General features: G+C 43.6%; 2 protein-coding genes and 1 long non-coding RNA gene across 5 annotated transcripts; 1 reads left to right on the top strand and 2 right to left on the bottom strand.

The window, feature by feature from the left end:
* Nucleotides 1–1794: 1794 nt before the first annotated feature.
* On the bottom strand, nucleotides 1795–6111 carry LOC135512763 (spindlin-Z-like). Of its 2 annotated transcripts, none has more exons than XM_064935112.1 (5): nucleotides 6018–6111; nucleotides 5297–5338; nucleotides 4899–5152; nucleotides 4497–4730; nucleotides 1795–4167 (listed from the first exon to the last, which is right to left on the bottom strand). In XM_064935112.1, the coding sequence occupies exons 2-5, from the start codon at nucleotides 5314–5316 to the stop codon at nucleotides 3962–3964; spliced, it is 714 nt and encodes a 237-aa protein (XP_064791184.1). In that variant the 5' UTR covers nucleotides 5317–5338; nucleotides 6018–6111; the 3' UTR covers nucleotides 1795–3961. The 2 variants fall into 2 exon arrangements, with proteins under 2 accessions (XP_064791184.1, XP_064791185.1); XM_064935113.1 differs by having other exon boundaries at nucleotides 5297–5335; nucleotides 6018–6105.
* Nucleotides 6112–6208: 97 nt separating this feature from the next.
* Nucleotides 6209–13108, top strand: LOC135512764 (uncharacterized). 2 transcript variants are annotated; one of them, XR_010451454.1, is made up of 4 exons: nucleotides 6209–6279; nucleotides 12471–12533; nucleotides 12646–12748; nucleotides 12840–13108. It is a non-coding gene; the product is annotated as an uncharacterized LOC135512764 (long non-coding RNA). The 2 variants fall into 2 exon arrangements; XR_010451453.1 differs by having other exon boundaries at nucleotides 12646–13108.
* Nucleotides 13109–13181: 73 nt separating this feature from the next.
* On the bottom strand, nucleotides 13182–18554 carry LOC135512762 (complement factor D-like). The gene is made up of 5 exons (XM_064935111.1): nucleotides 18447–18554; nucleotides 18013–18175; nucleotides 15722–15854; nucleotides 13697–13951; nucleotides 13182–13511 (listed from the first exon to the last, which is right to left on the bottom strand). Exons 1-5 carry the CDS (start codon nucleotides 18496–18498, stop codon nucleotides 13356–13358), a joined length of 759 nt encoding a protein of 252 aa, XP_064791183.1. The 5' UTR covers nucleotides 18499–18554; the 3' UTR covers nucleotides 13182–13355.
* Between the last annotated feature and the right edge of the window lie 3982 nt (nucleotides 18555–22536).

Below are 22536 nucleotides of genomic sequence, written 5' to 3'. Positions count from 1 at the left end.
AATCAGGTGTGCTTGTCTGGGGCCAACTAAAATATGTACTTTTGGGGGTACTTGGGTGTAAGGTCATGTCTGTATTGCATGCTACAATTTGTACATGAAGTCCTAAAACGTAAAGGGTGTGTTGGTAAAGGTTCCGTCAAATTTAAATGAAAGAACTGTAAATCATACTGTACCTCCTACGGTGGGGCAAAAAAGTATTTAGTCAGCCACCAATTGTGCAAGTTCTCCCACTTAATAAGATGAGGCCTGTAATTTTCATCATAGGTACACTTCAACTATGACAGATAATGAGAAAAAAAATCCAGAAAATCACATTGTAGGATTTTTAATGAATTTATTTGCAAATTATGGTGGAAAATAAGTATTTGGTCACCTATAAACAAGCAAGATTTCTGGCTCTCACAGACCTGTAACTTCTTCTTTAAGAGCCTCCTCTGTCCTCCACTCGTTACCTGTATTAATGGCACCTGTTTGAAATTGTTATCAGTATAAAAGACACCTGTCCACAACCTCAAACAGTCACACTCCAAACTCCACTATGGCCAAGACCAAAGAGCTGTCAAAGGACACCAGAAACAAAATTGTAGACCTGCACCAGGCTGGGAAGACTGAATCTACAATAGGTAAGCAGCTTGGTTTGAAGAAATCAACTGTGGGAGCAATTATTAGGAAATGGAAGACATACAAGACCACTGATAATCTCCCTCCATCTGGGGCTCCACACAAGATCTCACCCCGTGGGGTCAAAATGATCACAAGAACGATGAGCAAAAATCCCATAACCACACGGGGGGACCTAGTGAATGACCTGCAGAGAGCTGGGACCAAAGTAACCATCAGTAACACTACGCCGCCAGGGACTCAACTCCTGCAGTGCCAAACGTGTCCCTGCTTAAGCCAGTACATGTCCAGGCCCGTCTGAAGTTTGCTAGAGAGCATTTGGATGATCCAGAAGAAGATTGGGAGAATTTCATATGGTCAGATGAAACCAAAATATGACGTTTTGGTAAAAACTCAACTCATCGTGTTTGGAGGACAAAGAATGCTGAGTTGCATCCAAAGAACACCATACCTACTGTGAAGCATGGGGGTGGAAACATCATGCTTTGGGGCTGTTTTTCTGCAAAGGGACCAGGACGACTGATCCGTGTAAAGGAAAGAATGAATGGGGCCATGTATCGTGAGATTTTGAGTGAAGGCCTCCTTCCATCAGCAAGGGCATTGAAGATGAAACGTGGCTGGGTCTTTCAGAATGACATTGATCCCAAACACACCGCCCGGGCAACGAAGGAGTGGCTTTGTAAGAAGCATTTCAAGGTCCTGGAGTGGCCTAGCCAGTCTCCAGATCTCAAGCCCATAGAAAATCTTTGGAGGGAGTTGAAAGTCCGTGTTGCCCAGCAACAGCCCCAAAACATCACTGCTCTAGAGGAGATCTGCATGGAGGAATGGGCCAAAATACCAGCAAGTGTGTGAAAACCTTGTGAAGACTTACAGAAAACATTTGACCTCTGTCATTGCCAACAAAGGGTATATAACAAAGTACTGAGAAACTTTTGTTATTGACCAAATACTTATTTTCCATCATAATTTGCAAATAAATTCATTAAAAATCCTACAATATGTGATTTTCTGGATTTGTTTTCTGATTTTGTCTGTCATAGTTGAAGTGTACCTATGAAAATTACAGGGCTCTCATCTTTTTAAGTGGGAGAACTTGCACAATTGGTGGCTGACTAAATACTTTTTTGCCTCACTGTATATTGAATAGGTGAAAAATGGCAGAGGAAAGGGACGTGCAAAAAAAACTAACTTTATTACTCATGATGAAAATAATTACACAAATGGGTTGGTAATTGCTACAATTCCAGACCTGGGAGGAATGAAAGATGGAGGAGAACAGAAGAGTGCACAATCTTTTGGAGTTTCATTTTACTGTACATAGAAACACCACAGCACAACTGGTGGTGATATAAGTAGCAAAGAAGCACTGACAATGTTTTTTTTTACAGTCACATTTTCTACATAAACATTTTAGTAAAATCGGTCTGCAAAGACTCCCACAAGATTTTTTTTAACCTCTGCAACTGTCAAAATAACCAATATGCTTGAATGCACTCAAGGCTGCATTCAAGTGATGCATGCAAATCTGACAATCGATAGAATGAACCTTATGTACACCATGGACCAATGCACTGTGTAAATGAATGCACTGTATGCCCTGGAGTGAGACTAAGGACAGGAGACTAAATTTAAATACTTCTTGCCAAAACATTTGCGTTTTGGACTTCCTTGGATTACATTATGTACTGTAGCTCCCAAGTCTTTAAAATAAGATTAAAAAGTGAAGCCAGCCAGGCTGCAGGCTTTTTGAATGCAGTCTTTGCAGCATTCCTCTAGGTGAGAATTCTAGATGGACTTTAAAGCTGGTATTTCAATGGGATATTTACAATATAACAGGAGTAATCACAACAGCATACATTTACAATACACTACACAAAAGTTAGATTAAATACTGTATGCGTGTTATAACTTTTCTTTTCTCCATGCGTTTTTACCATTATGATATACCGATGCTGCAATATGCCACTTGTTCTTGCACAAAAAAGTATCTTGACAGAAAAAGACAATGTGCCAAATCTTTAGCATATTTATGTGAGTAATTTAAAGTGCACCCTACAATATCAACATTTGAATGAGACTAATCAACGGTCATGGATGTTCGATTGGAGGAAATAGTCTTATACTGCATTAACTGCCAAACATTGCACATATCCTCTTATACAAACAGACAATAGCAAAAACCTGGTACGCAGCATTTGACACTTTTCATTAAAGCATTTTTTACTTTGACTAATACTGACCAAATAGTGGCCTTAACAGTAAATGGAATAAAATTGTGAGTGGTTAGCAAATATATACAGTATGGCGACATGATCAGCCTGAAGGCACTTTATGTTTGTTTTCTATTCAAGATCAGAATGTAGTGTAAAGCACTGCCTCTATTCCACTCGAGCTAATCATCGTCTGATGATGTTGGGATTCTGAACCTGGTCAGGTATTGTTAAGGCCTTTTCCCAATCTCTACAAATTAATCAGGTTTGTCTGGTCAGGAAAAACTTGCCCGAACTTTATGAAGACCTGTATTCCTTGTTTCTAACAAGTCTTAATTCAGCATTATGAATAATTTTTTTGATGTTCAAACTAGTAATTGAACCATCAGTACTCCTAGGCCAGTGCAACCCAGTACTATGAAGCCAATGATAGCACTGTGGGTTCATCAAGGAATGATTGTCTATGAACTGACTGACACACAAATCAAACATAGTTGCCTATTAATAAAGGCAGTATTTAAAAAAAAAAAAATATTATACGTTCAGGGGCATCACAGCTTATTGCATTTCTCCTTCAAAGGCTTCACTGAACACTACAGCTCAAACTAGTCTCTACAAATATTCACCTATACATCATGCTTGCTGTTTGGTCATTTAAGGACCACATATGAATGGCTATCGGGGCCAGATTTAACTATTAGTTTTATAATATATAATTCAGTTCAGCTTTGAATAAAGATAATTGAGCATCAGGATGTGGGAGACAATTCAAACGCGGTCGTTATTGCACTTTACAGCAAGTCTGTCATTGTAGGGCAAGGTGCACTCCTGGACTGTCCGAGATGTGAATCTACTGTGCAGCACAACAACCAAATGGGGTAACTGAAGAAGTGAGGAGGTTTAAATAGGTCCTTCCAAGTGTACATGTTCCCACTCTCCTCCTAGTGGCCTACAATAGCATTGCTACAGTTCTGCTGTGCATACCATAGAACTAGTTTTAAATGTGGAATAAAAGATTGCACTTCCTGAATAATAAAGTAACTGTTATACCGTCCAGGGCCTTAAGAGAGATGGAGAGAGAGTGAGGAGGATACGTGAAAAGTAAGCAATGGAGTGAGCAATCAAGTGTCCTAGGTGGTCTTGACCAGGTCGTAGACATGGATGTGAAAGTCATCGTCGTATTTGATGTAGTATACAGAAGGCTTGGCAGGGACTTGATAGATCACCAGGCCTGTTCTCTTCACACCTTTGTCAGTAACATACTCAACCTGCTTCCCCACTAAGCTCTCAGTCTCCTCGCCGGGCTTTCGGTCGGCCGGAAGCAAGTGCTTATTTTCTACAGAGAAAAACAATGAATAACATCAATGCTCGGGGTCTATTCTTCAAATCTACTTTGGAGCATTATCAAAAGATGCTATATTAACCAACATGATTATATGTATTCAAATATAGAAATATTTGTCATTTCGACAAGTCACATAGGATGAGTAAGAACAAACACAAATATTGTCCGCAACCCTCCTAAAGCCACCATGATCTTATAATTAGTGTGTAAAGACCAAACCATTTCTACTCTATAACCACCCTCCTGTTTTCTTTAGGGAGAAGTATCTGAACACTCTGCTGCAGGCGGAGATGATGCTGAAGCAGAGAAATGGTCGGTACCTGCTTCAGGTAAGATCCTGAGATCTCCATCTGCGTAGTCGTCCCACAACTGGTACATGTAGAGCACGGGGTCCTTCTCATAGGTGATGTAATACCAGTTAGTCATGATGGGAGCCCTGGAGAGGACCATGCCTCGCCACTCATTCTTCTCTCCATCCTCCTTCTCAAATAGGTGTTCCACCGCTTTGCCTACCAACTCCTCCGCCCCGTGAGGAACCTTGATCTTGTTGTTGACTGTGGAAGCAGATAAATGTCATCAAGGCAGAGACCAACATCACATAGCCACTGTGTCCCTACTGTCTGATCATGCAGTATCAGATATACAATAAAAAAACATGTTTTTGCATTACTCTGAGAAGATGTGACGCCTGAACTAAAAAAGGAACCCATCACATCACTCACCAACTTTCTCTGTCAGGACCTGTAGATTAGACACCCTTTCGTCTTTGAATAGCTCGATGCCGTAGACACAGTCAAACCCATCGTACTTGACCATAAATAGTGAGGGGTTGACACTGAGACGGTCCAAGACGGTGCCTTTCCATTTGCTCTGGTTGCCCTTCTCCCTCCAATTGTGCTGTATTCTTACTCCCAGGAGACTGTTGGGGTCAGGGGTCATCACTGTGGAATCACTCAGCTCCCCGCTACTCCGCTTTCTGGGGGATAGTTAAACAAATCATATTTGTTTGTAAGTGTAGCCTACCTACGTGCAGCTTTCTCTGACCGTCTGGAAAGAGGAAAATCTCCAAGTGTTAATGTTATGATAACATAATTATAGAAAACTACATATTTACACATACCTGCCCCTTTTCTTGGACATCCCTCCAAAAATTCAAATACTGCTGAAGGAACAAACAGACAACGATGCTCAGAAATTCTGTGAGAGAAACAGCCATTTTCTATAAAATAATACTAGTCTGGAAAGAGACTGAGCTGTAAAGTAGTGGTTGAGACAGACAAAGAGAGCAGCCAATAGCTTAGCATGTCTGAATAACTTCCTGGTCATTTCCTTGTATGCATTGCATCGATGGAGGTCACTGCAATCAATGCAGAATGCACTTATTTTTTAAAGGAACAAAACTGCCGCAGTTATATATCTTTACTCAAAATGTCAATCGATAGTAATTCATTATGTCACTACTTGAACTAACACAATCGTTATTCATGAACAACAAAGATTGCAAGTTGGCTATGAGAGATCAAGAGATGCGCTATTCAACTTCAAGAAAATACGTCAGCCTCCACTGTATCAGACAAACATGCAGAAATGATTGCAGCCTATTTGAATTCGTCGCAACGATTGTATCAAAAATGAATCGTCAATGTTTTAAGATCTAACATAACGCATACACTGCTGATGAGACATGGATAATACGCGCCACAGGCACTGTTTGATCGTAAAATGTTATCAAAAATCATTGTCTTTATGCCAACTCTACAATACTGTTGTTCGGGTCCATGTCCCCGATAAATAAGCTATACACCGATGGCCTATATTCTCTATCAAAAATATAAAATTACCTGTACACGAATTTCATCCCAAAAATATTCAATTCTTCCTGCAGAGAAATGCAGACTGCCGCCCATGCAAACCTCGCGAAACCTATGGAAAATGGGAGGATACTTCCATGGGAGAAAAAACTACAGTCCCCATAGAACATTGAGGAGTGATGAAAGTAGAGAGGGAGGTGAACGTGAGAGCATTGAACAATGGGAATTGTTGTCATTGTGGTGGTGACCTCAGGTTTCGTTTTGGTAAACTGTCGAACGATATTGATCAAAGGTAAGACCCTGTTGGTTTAACAAAAAAGGTATGGTTTAACAAATGTTAGGCTACTTGGGTGAAACCTCTGGGTGAGACAGTTGCACATCAATTATTATGAGTGACAGATGACACCTGAAAGTTGTAGAGGTATGTTGCATGTAGACCTATGCTGTAGGACGCTGTGTAAATAAATCAAGGTTCAGGTCCTTGAATGATTATACTGTGGTGTGTAGGGTACTGATCTCTCTGGTGTGTAGGGTACTGATCTATGTGGTGTGTAGGGTACTGATCTCTGCGGTGTGTAGGGTACTGGTCTCTGCGGTGTGTAGGGTACTGATCTCTGCGGTGTGTAGGGTACTGATCTCTGTGGTGTGTAGGGTACTGATCTCTGTGGTGTTTAGGGTACTGATCTCTGTGGTATGTAGGGTACTGATCTCTGTGGTGTGTAGGGTACTGATTTCTGTGATGTGTAGGGTACTGATCTCTGCGGTGTGTAGGGTACTGATCTCTGTGGTGTTTAGGGTACTGATCTCTGTGGTGTGTAGGGTAATGATCTCTGTGGTGTGTAGGGTACTGATCTCTGTGGTGTGTAGAGTACTGATCTCTGTGGTGTGTAGGGTACTGATCTCTGCGGTGTGTAGGGTACTGATCTCTGTGGTGTTTAGGGTACTGATCTCTGTGGTGTGTAGGGTACTGATCTCTCTGATGTGTAGGGTACTGATCTCTGCGGTGTGTAGGGTACTGATCTCTGTGGTGTGTAGGGTACTGATCTCTGTGGTGTGTAGGGTACTGATCTCTGCGGTGTGTAGGGTACTGGTCTCTGCGGTGTGTAGGGTACTGATCTCTGCGGTGTGTAGGGTACTGATCTCTGTGGTGTGTAGGGTACTGATCTCTGTGGTGTTTAGGGTACTGATCTCTGTGGTATGTAGGGTACTGATCTCTGTGGTGTGTAGGGTACTGATTTCTGTGATGTGTAGGGTACTGATCTCTGCGGTGTGTAGGGTACTGATCTCTGTGGTGTTTAGGGTACTGATCTCTGTGGTGTGTAGGGTAATGATCTCTGTGGTGTGTAGGGTACTGATCTCTGTGGTGTGTAGAGTACTGATTTCTGTGGTGTGTAGGGTACTGATCTCTCTGATGTGTAGGGTACTGATCTCTGCGGTGTGTAGGGTACTGATCTCTGTGGTGTGTAGGGTACTGATCTCTGTGGTGTGTAGGGTACTGATCTCTGCGGTGTGTAGGGTACTGGTCTCTGCGGTGTGTAGGGTACTGATCTCTGCGGTGTGTAGGGTACTGATCTCTGTGTTGTGTAGGGTACTGATCTCTGTGGTGTTTAGGGTACTGATCTCTGTGGTATGTAGGGTACTGATCTCTGTGGTGTGTAGGGTACTGATTTCTGTGATGTGTAGGGTACTGATCTCTGTGGTGTGTAGGGTACTGATCTCTGTGGTGTGTAGGGTACTGATCTCTGTGGTGTGTAGAGTACTGATCTCTGTGGTGTGTAGGGTACTGATCTCTGTGGTGTGTAGAGTACTGATTTCTGTGGTGTGTAGGGTACTGATCTCTCTGATGTGTAGGGTACTGATCTCTGCGGTGTGTAGGGTACTGATCTCTGTGGTGTGTAGGGTACTGATCTCTGTGATGTGTAGGGTACTGATCTCTGCGGTGTGTAGGGTACTGATCTCTGTGGTGTGTAGGGTAGTGTTCTCTGCGGTGTGTGGGGTAGTGATCTCTGCGGTGTGTGGGGTAGTGGTCTCTGTGGTGTGTGGGGTAGTGGTCTCTGTGGTGTGTGGGGTAGTGTTCTCTGTGGTGTGTGGGGTAGTGATCTCTGTGGTGTGTAGGGTACAGATCTCTGTGGTGTGTAGGGTACTGATCTCTGTGGTGTGTAGGGTACTGATCTCTGTGGTGTGTAGGGTACTGATCTCTGCGGTGTGTAGGGTACTGATCTCTGCGGTGTGTAGGGTACTGATATCTGCGGTGTGTAGGGTACTGTTCTCTGCGGTGTGTAGGGTACTGATCTCTGCTGTGTGTAGGGTACTGATCTCTGTGATGTTTAGTGTACTGATCTCTGTGGTGTGTGGGGTAGTGTTCTCTGTGGTGTGTGGGGTAGTGATCTCTGTGGTGTGTAGGGTACTGATCTCTGTGGTATGTAGGGTACAGATCTCTGTGGTGTGATGGGTACTGATCTCTGTGGTGTGTAGGGTACTGATCTCTGCGGTGTGTGGGGTAGTGATCTCTGCGGTGTGTGGGGTAGTGGTCTCTGCGGTGTGTAGGGTACTGATCTCTGTGTTGTGTGGGGTAGTGTTCTCTGTGTTGTGTGGGGTAGTGATCTCTGTGGTGTGTAGGGTACTGATTTCTGTGGTATGTAGGGTACAGATCTCTGTGGTGTGTAGGGTACTGATCTCTGCGGTGTGTAGAGTACTGATCTCTGTGGTGTGTAGGGTACTGATCTCTGTGGTGTGTAGGGTACTGATCTCTGTGGTGTGTAGGGTACTGATCTCTGCGGTGTGTAGGGTACTGATCTCTGCGGTGTGTAGGGTACTGATCTCTGCGGTGTGTAGGGTACTGATCTCTGCGGTGTGTAGGGTACTGATCTCTGCGGTGTGTAGGGTACTGATCTCTGCGGTGTGTAGGGTACTGATCTCTGCGGTGTGTAGGGTACTGATCTCTGCGGTGTGTAGGGTACAGATCTCTGCGGTGTGTAGGGTACTGATCTCTGCGGTGTGTAGGGTACTGATCTCTGTGGTGTGTAGGGTACTGATTTCTGTGATGTGTAGGGTACTGATCTCTGTGGTGTGTAGGGTACTGATCTCTGTGGTGTGTAGGGTACTGATCTCTGTGGTGTGTAGAGTACTGATTTCTGCGATGTGTAGGGTACTGATCTCTGCGGTGTGTAGGGTACTGATCTCTGTGGTGTTTAGTGTACTGATCTCTGTGGTGTGTAGGGTACTGATCTCTGTGGTGTGTAGAGTACTGATTTCTGTGGTGTGTAGGGTACTGATCTCTCTGATGTGTAGGGTACTGATCTCTGCGGTGTGTAGGGTACTGATCTCTGTGGTGTGTAGGGTACTGATCTCTGCGGTGTGTAGGGTACTGATCTCTGCGGTGTGTAGGGTACTGATCTCTGTGGTGTTTAGGGTACTGATCTCTGTGGTGTGTAGGGCACTGAACTCTGTGGTGTGTAGGGTACTGATCTCTGTGATGTGTAGGGTACTGATCTCTGTGATGTGTAGGGTACTGATCTCTGTGGTGTGTAGGGTACAGATCTCGGTGATGTGTAGGGTACTGATCTCTGCGGTGTGTAGGGTACTGATATCTGCGGTGTGTAGGGTACTGATCTCTGCGGTGTGTAGGGTACTGATCTCTGCGGTGTGTAGGGTACTGATCTCTGCGGTGTGTAGGGTACTGATCTCTGCGGTGTGTAGGGTACTGATCTCTGCGGTGTGTAGGGTACTGATCTCTGCGGTGTGTAGGGTACTGATCTCTGCGGTGTGTAGGGTACTGATCTCTGCGGTGTGTAGGGTACTGATCTCTGCGGTGTGTAGAGTACTGATCTCTGCGGTGTGTAGGGTACTGATCTCTGCGGTGTGTAGGGTACTGATCTCTGCGGTGTGTAGGGTACTGATCTCTGTGGTGTGTAGAGTACTGATTTCTGTGGTGTGTAGGGTACTGATCTCTCTGATGTGTAGGGTACTGATCTCTGCGGTGTGTAGAGTACTGATCTCTGTGGTGTGTAGGGTACTGATCTCTGTGGTGTGTAGGGTACTGATCTCTGTGGTGTGTAGGGTACTGATCTCTGTGGTGTGTAGGGTACTGATCTCTGTGGTGTGTAGGGTACTGATCTCTGTGGTGTTTAGGGTACTGATCTCTGTGGTGTGTAGGGTACTGATCTCTGTGGTGTGTAGAGTACTGATTTCTGTGATGTGTAGTGTACTGATCTCTGCGGTGTGTAGGGTACTGATCTCTGTGGTGTTTAGGGTACTGATCTCTGTGATGTGTAGTGTACTGATCTCTGCGGTGTGTAGGGTACTGATCTCTGTGGTGTTTAGGGTACTGATCTCTGCGGTGTGTAGGGTACTGATCTCTGCGGTGTGTAGGGTACTGATCTCTGCGGTGTGTAGGGTACTGATCTCTGCGGTGTGTAGGGTACTGATCTCTGCGGTGTGTAGGGTACTGATCTCTGCGGTGTGTAGAGTACTGATCTCTGCGGTGTGTAGGGTACTGATCTCTGCGGTGTGTAGGGTACTGATCTCTGCGGTGTGTAGGGTACTGATCTCTGTGGTGTGTAGAGTACTGATTTCTGTGGTGTGTAGGGGACTGATCTCTCTGATGTGTAGGGTACTGATCTCTGCGGTGTGTAGGGTACTGATCTCTGTGGTGTGTAGGGTACTGATCTCTGTGGTGTGTAGGGTACTGATCTCTGCGGTGTGTAGGGTACTGATCTCTGATGTGTAGGGTACTGATCTCTGTGGTGTGTAGGGCACTGAACTCTGTGGTGTGTAGGGTACTGATCTCTGTGATGTGTAGGGTACTGATCTCTGTGATGTGTAGGGTACTGATCTCTGTGGTGTGTCGGGTACAGATCTCTGTGATGTGTAGGGTACTGATCTCTGTGGTGTGTAGGGTACTGATGTCTGTGGTGTGTAGGGTACTGATATCTGTGGTGTGTAGGGTACTGATATCTGTGGTGTGTAGGGTACTGTTCTCTGTGGTGTGTAGGGTACTGATCTCTGGGGTGTGTCGGGTACTGATCTCTGGGGTGTGTCAGGCACTGATCTCTGTGATGTGTAGGGTACTGATCTCTGTGGTGTGTAGGGTACAGATCTCAGTTGTGTGTAGGGTACAGATCTCAGTTGTGTGTAGGGTACAGATCTCTGTGGTGTGTAGGGTACAGATCTCTGTGGTGTGTAGGGTACAGATCTCAGTTGTGTGTAGGGTACAGATCTCAGTTGTGTGTAGGGTACTAATGTCTGTGGTGTGTAGGGTACTGATGTCTGTGGTGTGTAGGGTACTGATGTCTGTGGTGTGTAGGGTACTGATCTCTGTGGTGTGTAGGGTACAGATCTCTGTGATGTGTAGGGTACTGATCTCTGTGGTGTGTAGGGTCCAGATCTCTGTGGTGTGTAGGGTACAGATGTCTGTGGTGTGTAGGGTACTGATCTCTGTGGTGTGTAGGGTACAGATCTCTGTGATGTGTAGGGTACTGATCTCTGTGGTGTGTAGGGTCCAGATCTCTGTGGTGTGTAGGGTACAGATGTCTGTGGTGTGTAGGGTACTGATCTCTGTGGTGTGTAGGGTACTGATGTCTGTGGTGTGTAGGGTACTGATCTCTGTGGTGTGTAGGGTACAGATCTCTGTGATGTGTAGGGTACTGATCTCTGTGGTGTGTAGGGTCCAGATCTCTGTGGTGTGTAGGGTACTGATCTCTGTGGTGTGTAGGGTACAGATCTCTGTGATGTGTAGGGTACTGATCTCTGTGGTGTGTAGGGTCCAGATCTCTGTGGTGTGTAGGGTACAGATGTCTGTGGTGTGTAGGGTACTGATCTCTGTGGTGTGTAGGGTACTGATGTCTGTGGTGTGTAGGGTACTGATCTCTGTGGTGTGTAGGGTACAGATCTCTGTGATGTGTAGGGTACTGATCTCTGTGGTGTGTAGGGTCCAGATCTCTGTGGTGTGTAGGGTCCAGATCTCTGTGGTGTGTAGGGTACAGATCTCTGTGGTGTGTAGGGTCCAGATCTCTGTGGTGTGTAGGGTACAGATCTCTGTGGTGTGTAGGGTCCAGATCTCTGTGGTGTGTAGGGTACTGATGTCTGTGGTGTGTAGGGTACTGATCTCTGTGGTGTGTAGGGTACAGATCTCTGTGATGTGTAGGGTACTGATCTCTGTGGTGTGTAGGGTCCAGATCTCTGTGGTGTGTAGGGTACTGATCTCTGTGGTGTGTAGGGTACAGTTCTCTGTGATGTGTAGGGTACTGATCTCTGTGGTGTGTAGGGTCCAGATCTCTGTGGTGTGTAGGGTACAGATGTCTGTGGTGTGTAGGGTACTGATCTCTGTGGTGTGTAGGGTACTGATGTCTGTGGTGTGTAGGGTACTGATCTCTGTGGTGTGTAGGGTACAGATCTCTGTGATGTGTAGGGTACTGATCTCTGTGGTGTGTAGGGTCCAGATCTCTGTGGTGTGTAGGGTACTGATATTTATTGTGCTCCCAGGCCCGTCTTCCACTGAAGTGAAGTCTGGTCCGATGACATACTGCTGTGGGGAAATCTCTCTGGGTGGGTTACACTATCAAAAGATGGAAAATGCTGTCTTTTGTTGGATGAAGCAACATATGTGAGTGAGCAAAGAAACATTTTGAAATGCATGACTTGATGTTGTCTTTTGTAGGTAAGAGCCCATACCCTAATGTTGTGGTGAACACCTGATTCTACAAGATTATCAAAGATGGGATGCCACATGTCTCATGACCAGACTTTGCCCTTCCAGAGATGTAAGTACATTATGCTTTGAGACTGGAAATTAAGCAGGAATGATGAATTAATCAATTACAGCAATCAATGACATAATCTGACAACCTGCAGTATCTGACACTGACTTCTCCTCCGGTACACTATAATGGAGAACCTGGAGCCAATAGTGTGTCCATACTTCAGTAACATTGGTCAGCTTCTCCAGAGGTTACTGCTTGACCAGCCAGAACAGGTGAGTGACCAAGGACCTAAATGAAGTAGAGAGTCTGTGTATCCTATTGTCACATTGTGTTGTTTTTTTTTACCTCACATCAAAACTTACCAACTTAACAAAATCAGTGGAGGTTGTTTTTAGTCTTTGAACACCAAGGAAAGAAATGATAAGTATATGGACCAATGTATTTTACTAAATTGTTTAGGGAACTCAAGTACTCCAAAGTGAGACACACAAGCTGAAATTAGTGCCGTTTAATAAGAATAGCAACAAGGGAACATGCAATCAGAGAAAAGTGTTATCTTTAGCACTTCAACAAAGACTTTGGGCAACCCTGCTCTAAACGAAATCCTAATAAGTCATGTTATGAGATTTTGTGTAAGCACACACTGGCGGCTGACGTGCCAAAAACCTTAAGGGTTTCTCGCTAACTCCCTCTGAATCCATCGGCTGTACGAAGTCACTCGTGTGTACACATCAGGGGTACTAGGGTTGGCACACATCTGCCCTGAGAAAGAGACGATGCCCGCTGACATCCCGTTGCACACCAACGGACCTCCTGAATCCCCCTGCAGTAGCAAACAATGCATTTGAATTAATTCTCCTTTGTGATACAGAAAAACAGGAGGAGTCATGTATCATAGTTTGTCCCTTGTCCAAGAGAAACTCTAATCTAGTTATAGCCAATAATAGCCTGTCCTGACCAGGAAAAACTAATTGCAGAGAGTTCTAGCCTGTAACAGTGCAGTCATACCGAGCAGAAGCCTTGGAAAGCTCTGGGGCCTGTTGCGCACACCGTGCGCCTGGAGATGTTGACTCCACTCCACCGGCGGCCACACTCTCTGGGTGATATGATGGTGGCGTTGACCTCCTGCAGCTTGTCTGGTGGGGTGCTGTTATCATCTATGTCCCCCCAGCCAGCCGTGGTGCACAGGCTTCCCTCAGCCATCGAACCATTCATCAGCGGGATCAGCTGCACTGCTCTGTTCAGGGTGGCCCTCCCTCTCAACTAAGAAAGATCACAGAGATAGCACACTCTATACAAAATCTGTATGTATTCATCTATGTTGTAAATATTCACTCATAGGCCAGTTTATTAGGTAGACCACACCGTTCACGAAAAAGGATCGCTCCTACAGACAGTGAGTCACGTGGCCATGGCTTGCTATATAAAGCAGGCAGAAATGCATTGAGACATAAAGTTACTGTTCAATTGAATGTTAGATTGGGCAAAACGAGTGACCTAAGTGACTGAGTGTGGTATGATCGTCTGTGCCAGGCACGCCGGATCCAGTATCTCAGAAATGTCCGGCCTCCTGGGCTTTTCACACACAACCGTGTCTAGGGTTTACAGAGAATGGTGTGACAAACAAAAAACGGCAATCCTGTGGGCGAAAACAGCTCTTTGATGAGAGAGGTCGAAGGAGAAAGGCAAGAATCCTGCAAGTCAACAGTGGTGTGCAGAACGGCATCTCAGAGTGCACAACTCGTAGATCCTTGTCACTGCTATTGCAGCAGACGACCACACCAGGTTTCACTCCTGTCAGATAAAAAGTGGGCATGCGATCACCAACACTTGACAATTGAGGAGTGGAAAAACATTGACTGGTCCGACGAGTCCTGGTTCCTGTTGCATCATGTTGATGGCAGAGTCAGGATTTGGCATAAGCACCATGAGTCCATGGACCCATCCTGCTTGGTGTCAATAGTACAGGCTGGTGGCTGTGGTGTACTGGTATGGGAATGTTTTCCTGGTACACGTAGGTCTCTTGATACCAACTGAGCAACGATTGAACACCATGCCCCGAATAATTCAGGCTGTTATACACTGAGTGTATATAGGCTATGATTATGATTGTGGACTTCAGGAAACAGCAGAGGGAACACCCCCCTATCCACATCGATGGAACAGTAGTGGAGAGGGTAGTAAGTTTTAAGTTCCTCGGCGTACACATCACAGACAAACTGAATTGGTCCACCCACACAGACAGCATTGTGAAGAAAGTGCAGCAGCGCCTCTTCAACCTCAGGAGGCTGAAGAAATTTGGCTTGTCACCAAAAGCACTCACAAACTTCTACAGATGCACAATCGAGAGCATCCTGTCGGGCTGTATCACCGCCTGGTACGGCAACTGCTCCACTCACAACCGTAAGGCTCTCCAGAGGGTAGTGAGGTCTGCACAACGCATCACCGGGGGCAAACTACCTGCCCTCCAGGACACCTACACCACCCGATGTCACAGGAAGGCCATAAAGATCATCAAGGACAACAACCACCCGAGCCACTGCCTGTTCACCCCGCTATCGTCCAGAAGGCGAAGTCAGTACAGGTGCATCAAAGCTGGGACCGAGAGACTGAAAAACAGCTTCTATCTCATACCCTACATTATTTATCTCATATGTATACGTATATACTGTACTCTATATCATCTACTGCATCTTTATGTAATACATGTATCACTAGCCACTTTAAACTATGCCACTTTGTTTACATACTCATCTCGTATGTATATACTGTACTCGAAACCATCTACTGCATCTTGCCTATGCCGCTCTGTACCATCACTCATTCATATATCTTTATGTACATATTCTTTATCCCTTTACACTTATGTGTATAAGGTAGTAGTTTTGGAATTGTTAGTTAGATTACTTGTTGGTTATAACTGCATTTTCGGAACTAGAAGCACAAGCATTTCACTACACTCGCATTAACATCTGATAACCATGTGTATGTGACAAATACAATTTGATTTGATTTGATTTGGTTATCACTCACCTTGAGAAGCATGATGTCATTCTCCAGGTTGTCCCCAAACCTGGGGTGTGGAATGTATTTAACTACTTTGAATTTTTGTTGTGAATTTTCATCCTCTGACAAGTCGTGAGCCCCAAGAACCACCCTGTAACGCCTGAAAATCAGTAGATGAAAGAATTTACTTGTGTATTTACCTTGACAGACTGGTGTAATAACATTGAAATACATGTTGGATTGATCCTACAGCATTGTTAGACTCAACAACCCTGAAGCAACTATCAGCAGACAAAAATTAGAAATTGGCACAAAATAAATATTAGACAATGTTAAAGCATTGGCTCAGAGAAAAGCACCAGGTATGGATGGCTTTCTATTAAAATTGTTCATAACACACTGAGACAATGTAGTGCCCCTATATAATCAGATGAAACACATGTCACTCAATTCAGTGCTTTCTAGTTCCATGTATCTAACAATTATCTCAGTTATATTACAACCAGGGAAATCTGGAGTGTCCCTTGCATATTGATGACAGACCCATACATTTAATAAATTGTGACAATAATAACAAAAGTCTTAAGAATGGCAAAGGTCTTACCAGACTTGATACATATTAATCAAACAAGGTTTATTAAAAATAATCACAAACATCTTTCGGTATACAATACGCTAAAAAACAAGATGTAGATTTATCAATAATGGCTGTTGATACCTGAAAAGGCTTTTGGCTCTCTTGAATGGCAATTTCTATGAAACACTTTGGAAGCCTTCAACTTTCCAGTTGAAATAATAAATGCCATAAATATATTATATAAATATCCTAAAGCTAAAATATACACAAATTATACATTATCTGATGATTTTGCTTTAGAAAGGGGCACAAGACAGGGATGGTTCCCAAAATATCAATATTTATTTTCAGTAATACCCCAAAGACATGTATTTAAAACAAAAAAGTGTACTCCTTCATAATTCACTTCATGGGAAAATAAAAGTCAAACTAAAAAGGAAAGTTTTACATTTTTCTAAGTCGGAGTGTGGTTTTAACCTTTAACTCTCGACCCAAGGCTTTTACTTGCGTCATAATTAAATGCACTAAAGAGTAACAATGGGTACATATTGAAGATGTGCATGCTCATCCCCAGAATGTTTTCACGTGTCTATTTTCAAAGAACATTAACAACTTCATAGTTAAGAACACTATAACAACATTGAAGAACATGAAACGGATTCTACGAGAAGCAATATCACTCCCTAAAAACCATGGAGCAATCCTTGGATAGCATTTTAGAATTCACCGATTAAATTGGCCCACATTGAAAAGTAAAGGTATAGAAACCGTAAATTATGTGGTAATAGGAAATACAATTATTTCCATGACAGAATTAAAAAGCATTTTGGACTGACCAATGTAGACATTTTCAAATACATGCAGCTTAAAAGTTTTATATCACAAAATGTCCACCTGAAAGCATTTGGAAATCAAAGCAATGTTGAGGGAATCCTATCTGAGTCAGAAAAAGATACTTGTATGATAGATAAGATGTACAAAACCTTGCAGAGAGCCTATTGGAACCAAGACTTAAAAATAACTGATATTGGCACCCGATGGAGGGAGTGTTGGAACATAACAAACTAAAATTACAGTTAACAAAAATGTACTCTTAATCCAGTATAAACTAATGTAGAGAATGTATTATACAAGAGACAAAATTCACAAATTACAGCACAATGGCAGAGTCATGTCTTAATGACTCAAACATTATTGCCTTCTGGGCGTGCTATAAAGTCCAAAAGCTATGGGCCGAGTTAGAAAGCTGTCTGTCAGACGTTTTACAATGTAAATGTACTTTTAATCCGTCTATTGGCATATTTCAAGACATAGTATATCCTCGAGGGTGCGATGAGATACCCAGTGGTTTGGGCAGTATTATTTGTGTCACTTATATTGAATAAGCTATTACTTAAATACTGGACGTCAAATGATACTCCAACGTCAAGAGAATGGAAGAATCACATGCTTTATTTAAATATGAATCTAATCTGGCTACAGACAGAAACAACATAACATAATCTGAAGTCATATGAGGCAGAGTCTTGTAAGTGTTGGAAACAACATCGGGTGTGGATACAGTGGGTCAATCTGAGCAAGTGTGGTGTCATTCACGTTTGTTGAAATGTATGTCATTGTTAAGTTGTCTATTGTTTTTGTCTATGTATGCTTTTTGGTTATTGTCAAAAAAAGTCAAATAAAAAAATTACAAATAAACATTTAAATAAATGAGTTTGAGAGATTCTGAAAGACTTCTCACCCGTCACAGTGAGCAGCAGTGAGGACAAAATCTTCTCTCACCAGAACTCCTCCACAGGAATGTTGACCTCGGGACTGTAAGGAAGCCATGTATGGACGAGAGTTGCGAGCTGCCTCTCTTCCACCAACAATACCCACCTTTGGCACCTTGCGCCCTTCAGTGCCTTTGAACAGAAAGTAGAGAATACTTTTTGTATAGCTGTTGTCTATAGCTTTGCATTGCTACTGTATCTGCACAGCTTACAACAAATGATTTGTCAGTATTCATTACTGCCAAATATAATATGAACTGCCTTTAGAGCTGTATGCAGAAGCATTAACATTTGTCAAATATACTTTTCGTAACTAGTACTATACTTCAATATTAGTCTGCATGGTGTAGTCAGTTCGGTGCTAATGGAAGTTACTGTGTTATAGAATTTAAACATGCCTTACCATTCACGGCAATGATCAGCACTATGTGAAGAACCACTGAGCGGATTGCCATAGTGCTTATGGACAAATGGCATGGTACACCTCTCGGGTATATAAATGTGTGTGTGTGGTGGTGGTGGTGGGGGGTATTTCTCAATCTTTTGCTGTTTTCCAAATTCCGGACAGTACGGGGTCTTTGTTTCCCCATTGCCACACACAGCATGTGTCCCAATATTACTCTGTGGCTGGTTTCAAGGGTTCCTTGATGGTGTATTCCGAGGAAAGATGGCTGTGATATTATGAAATCATGTCAGTTAAAGTTAATGTAATTTATTCATGCTTTCAAGATGGCGTAGCAGTTGGACATGTGTTTGTCTTGTCCCGTGTAAATAGTCGGTTTCTTTGTTTTTTTCTTATATATTTTAATCTCATCTATGAACTGAATATACTTGCCTGCAACCCGCCTCACCCAATGTGGTACGGATCTGCTATTTTTATACTTTATAACTGGAACCCCCATCAGAAGATAGCCAGCCTACTAGCAACTAGCTAGTAGTCAGTTAGCCACTGCTAGCTAACTGACTACTGACTAGTCAGTTAGCCACTGCTAGTCAGTTAGCCACTGAGCTCGGACACCAGCCAGCTTCAGCTTGGTCAATACCTGCCAGTCTGGCTATAAGTTCATTCATTTCTACCAAGGAACAGACAGTCATTGTTCTACTTCTTGATTATATTTACACACATTATATTCAGTATTAGAGTTAAAAGAAAATTCATACATCTATACAGTAACATAATAGTATTCTGATTAGTCAGTCCGGATTGAAATGTATACATAATTAGTCATTATTGATAAAAAAAATCCCTTAACAGTATACCAGCTAAATCTTGGGCTACAATACCCCTTGGCCTGGACCCTTTATTTCCGACACGCAGCCCCGTCGATTCATCACAACTGGTCTGCCGACTTAATTGTCCAAGGTGGTTTCAACAGGCTTTTCCGTTGCGATGTTGCCGAAGACCCATTTGCTAGCCCCCGTCCACTAGCTTTCTGAATCGTCGTGTCTCCCGCTTGCCTAGCATAGTAGCGACTACCGAACGGCTCCCTGACTCACCTATTGCTGCTCATTGGACCCTATGATCACTTGGCTACACATGCCTCTCCCTAATATCAATATGACTTGTCTACTGCTGTTTCGGTTAGTTATTATTGTTTTATTTCACTGTAGAGCCCCCAACCCCGCTCAACATGCCTTCGCTCTTTTGTCCCACCCCCCACACATGCGGAGACCTCACCTGGCTTAACTGGTGCCTCCAGAGACACAACTTCTCTCATTGTCGCTCAATGCCTAGGTTTACCTCCACTGTACTCACATCCTAGCATACCCTTGTCTGTACATTATGCCCTGAATCTATTCTACCACGCCCAGAAATCTGTTCCTTTTATTCTCTGTTCCCAACGCACTAGACGACCAGTTCTTATAGCTTTTAGCCGTACCCTTATCCTACTCCTCCTCCGTTCCTCTGGTGATGTAGAGGTTAACCCAGGCCATGTAGCCCCCAGCACTACACCTATTCCCCAGGTGCTCTCATTTGTTGACTTCTGTAACCGTAAAAGACTTGGTTTCATGCATGTTAACATCAGAAGCCTCCTCCCTAAGTTTGTTTCATTCACTGCTTTAGCACACTCCGCCAACCCTGATGTCCTAGCCGTGTCTGTATCCTGGCTTAGGAAGGCCACCAAAAATTCAGAATTTTCCATCCCCAACTACAACATTTTCCGACAAGATAGAACTGCTAAGGGGGCGGATTTGCAATCTACAGAGTTCTGTCATACTATCCAGGTCTGTGCCCAAACAGTTCAAGCTTCTACTTTTAAAAATCCACCTTTCCAGAAATAAGTCTCTCACCGTTGCTGCTTGTTATAGACCCCCCTCAGTTCCCAGCTGTGCCCTGGACACCATATGTGAATTGATTGCCCCACATCTATCTTAAGAGTTCGTACTGTTAGGTGACCTAAACTGGGATATGCTTAACACCCTGGCCATCCTACAATCTAAGCTAGATGCCCTCAATCTCACACAAATTATCAAGGAAACTACCAGGTACAACCCTAAATCCGTAAGCATGGGCACCCTCATAGAAATCATCCTGACCAACTTTCCCTCTCAATACACCTCTGCTGTCTTCAACCAGGATCTCAGCGATCACTGCCTCATTGCCTGCGTCCATAATGGGTCCGTGGTCAAACGACCACCCCTCATCACTGTCAAACGCTCCTTAAAACAGGCCTTTCTAATCGACCTGGCCCAGGTATCCTGGAAGGATATTGACCTCATCCCGTCAGTAGAGGATGCCTGGTAGCTCTTTAAAAGTGCTTTCCTCACCATCTTAAATAAGCCTGCCCCATTCAAAAAATGTAGAACTAAGAACAGATAAAGCCCTTGGTTCACCCCAGACTTGATTGCACTTGACCAACACAAAAACATCATGTTCACCAACTACTTCTCAGATAGAGTTCAGTGTGTCAAATCGGAGGGCCTGTTGTCCGGACCTCTGGCAGTCTCTATGGGGGTGCCACAGGGTTCAATTCTCAGGTTGACTCTTTCTCTGTATATATCAATGATGTCGCTCTTGCTGCTGGTGATTCTCTGTTACACTCTTACGCAGATGACACCATTCGGTATACTTCTGGCCCTTCTTTGGACACTGTGTTAACAAACCTCCAAACAAGCTTCAATGCCATACTACACTCCTTCCGTGGCCTCCAACTGCTCTTAAATGCATGCTCTTCAACCAATTGCTGCCCGCACCTGCCCACCCGACTAGCATCACTACTCTGGACGGTTCTGACTTAGAATATGTGGACAACTACAAATACCTAGGTGTCTAGTTAGACTGTAAACTCTCCTTCCAGACTCACATTAAGCATCTCCAATCCAAATACTTATATCTCCCTCTCTAACTTTAAGCATCAGCTGTCAGAGTATCTTACCGATCACTGTACCTTTACACAGCCAATCTGTAAAAAGCACACCCAACTACCTCATCCCCATATTGTATTTTTTTTGTTGCTCTTTTGCACCCCAGTATCTCTACTTGCACATCAAAATTGTAATTATTGTAAATTGTCATTATATCGCCACTATGGCCTATTTATTGCATTTCGTCCCTAATCTTACTACATTTGCACACACTGTATTTTGTATTATTGACTGTACGTTTGTTTATCCCATGTGTAACTCTGTGTTGTTGTTTGTGTCCCACTGCTTTGCACAAGTGCCTGCAGTTGTAAATGAGTACTTATTCTCAACTGGCCTACCTGTTTAAATAAAGGTGAAATATATATATCTTTTTTTTAAATGATACTCAAACATGCAGAAGCATTATTTTAGAAAGCAAATTGCAAAGGCTCCATGTTGTGGTATTGCTGCAGGCACTTGTGCAATGAGAAGCTACCACTTGCCGTTGTTGGGATTGTTGGGACATTGTGGTGTTTACCAGGATTTTCTTATGTAAACCTTTCCCAGCATTCGCTGGTTTGAATAGCCTGCAAAACTGTTTAGGTACAACAAACATTACATTTTATCTGATGTGTGTGCAAGATAGTAAAAGTGGCCACAATGAACTAAACAGCAAGGTAATAGGCATTTGTTCAGATCTCATTGATGCCCATCAAGTTCAGGAGAGAATTACCCAGATAGGTCAGGGGTACAGTAAGTTGTTTGTTTGTGGTGTGCATCGTGCTTGGAGGGCTTGTCAGGAATACCTGATCCACCCTTGGCCCCTTTGTATACACAAGATGGTCGATCTGAGGACAGCTGTGGTTTCACTTCTATGATGACTCGATCCATCGATCCTTGTATGGTTTTCCTGTAAAGCCAAGGTACGTGTTTTCTGCATTTACCATAACTCTGTCGGCCCTTCTGCATATGAATAGGTGGAGGGTTATCATGGGGACCTTATACGTGACACACTGATTGTTGCCAATCCTCCTTGTTGTCGTGTTGATGTCCTTATACTGTTTGTATATGATTGACTGGTGGTAATTTGGAGTGTATGAATACCCATAGTTGCATGCAGTGCTGCATTTACCTCATATAGGTCAACT

Source organism: Oncorhynchus masou, chromosome 24 (genome assembly GCF_036934945.1).
Source record: "Oncorhynchus masou masou isolate Uvic2021 chromosome 24, UVic_Omas_1.1, whole genome shotgun sequence".
NCBI lineage: Eukaryota > Metazoa > Chordata > Actinopteri > Salmoniformes > Salmonidae > Oncorhynchus > Oncorhynchus masou.
This window is presented reverse-complemented; position numbering and strand designations above follow the sequence as displayed.

Excerpts from the sequence above, each read along its gene's own strand:
- LOC135512762 (XM_064935111.1), bottom strand. The coding sequence starts at position 18,498 with ATGGCAATCCGCTCAGTGGTTCTTCACATAGTGCTGATCATTGCCGTG. Across the intron at positions 13,952-15,721 it reads ATGACATCATGCTTCTCAAG|TTGAGAGGGAGGGCCACCCT; the intron begins GTGAGTGATAAC and ends GATCTTTCTTAG. Across the intron at positions 13,512-13,696 it reads CTTTCCAAGGCTTCTGCTCG|GGGGATTCAGGAGGTCCGTT; the intron begins GTATGACTGCAC and ends TTGCTACTGCAG.
- LOC135512763 (XM_064935112.1), bottom strand. The coding sequence starts at position 5,316 with ATGTCCAAGAAAAGGGGCAG. Across the intron at positions 4,731-4,898 it reads GGTCCTGACAGAGAAAGTTG|TCAACAACAAGATCAAGGTT; the intron begins GTGAGTGATGTG and ends CTGCTTCCACAG. Across the intron at positions 4,168-4,496 it reads CAGGATCTTACCTGAAGCAG|AAAATAAGCACTTGCTTCCG; the intron begins GTACCGACCATT and ends TTTTCTCTGTAG.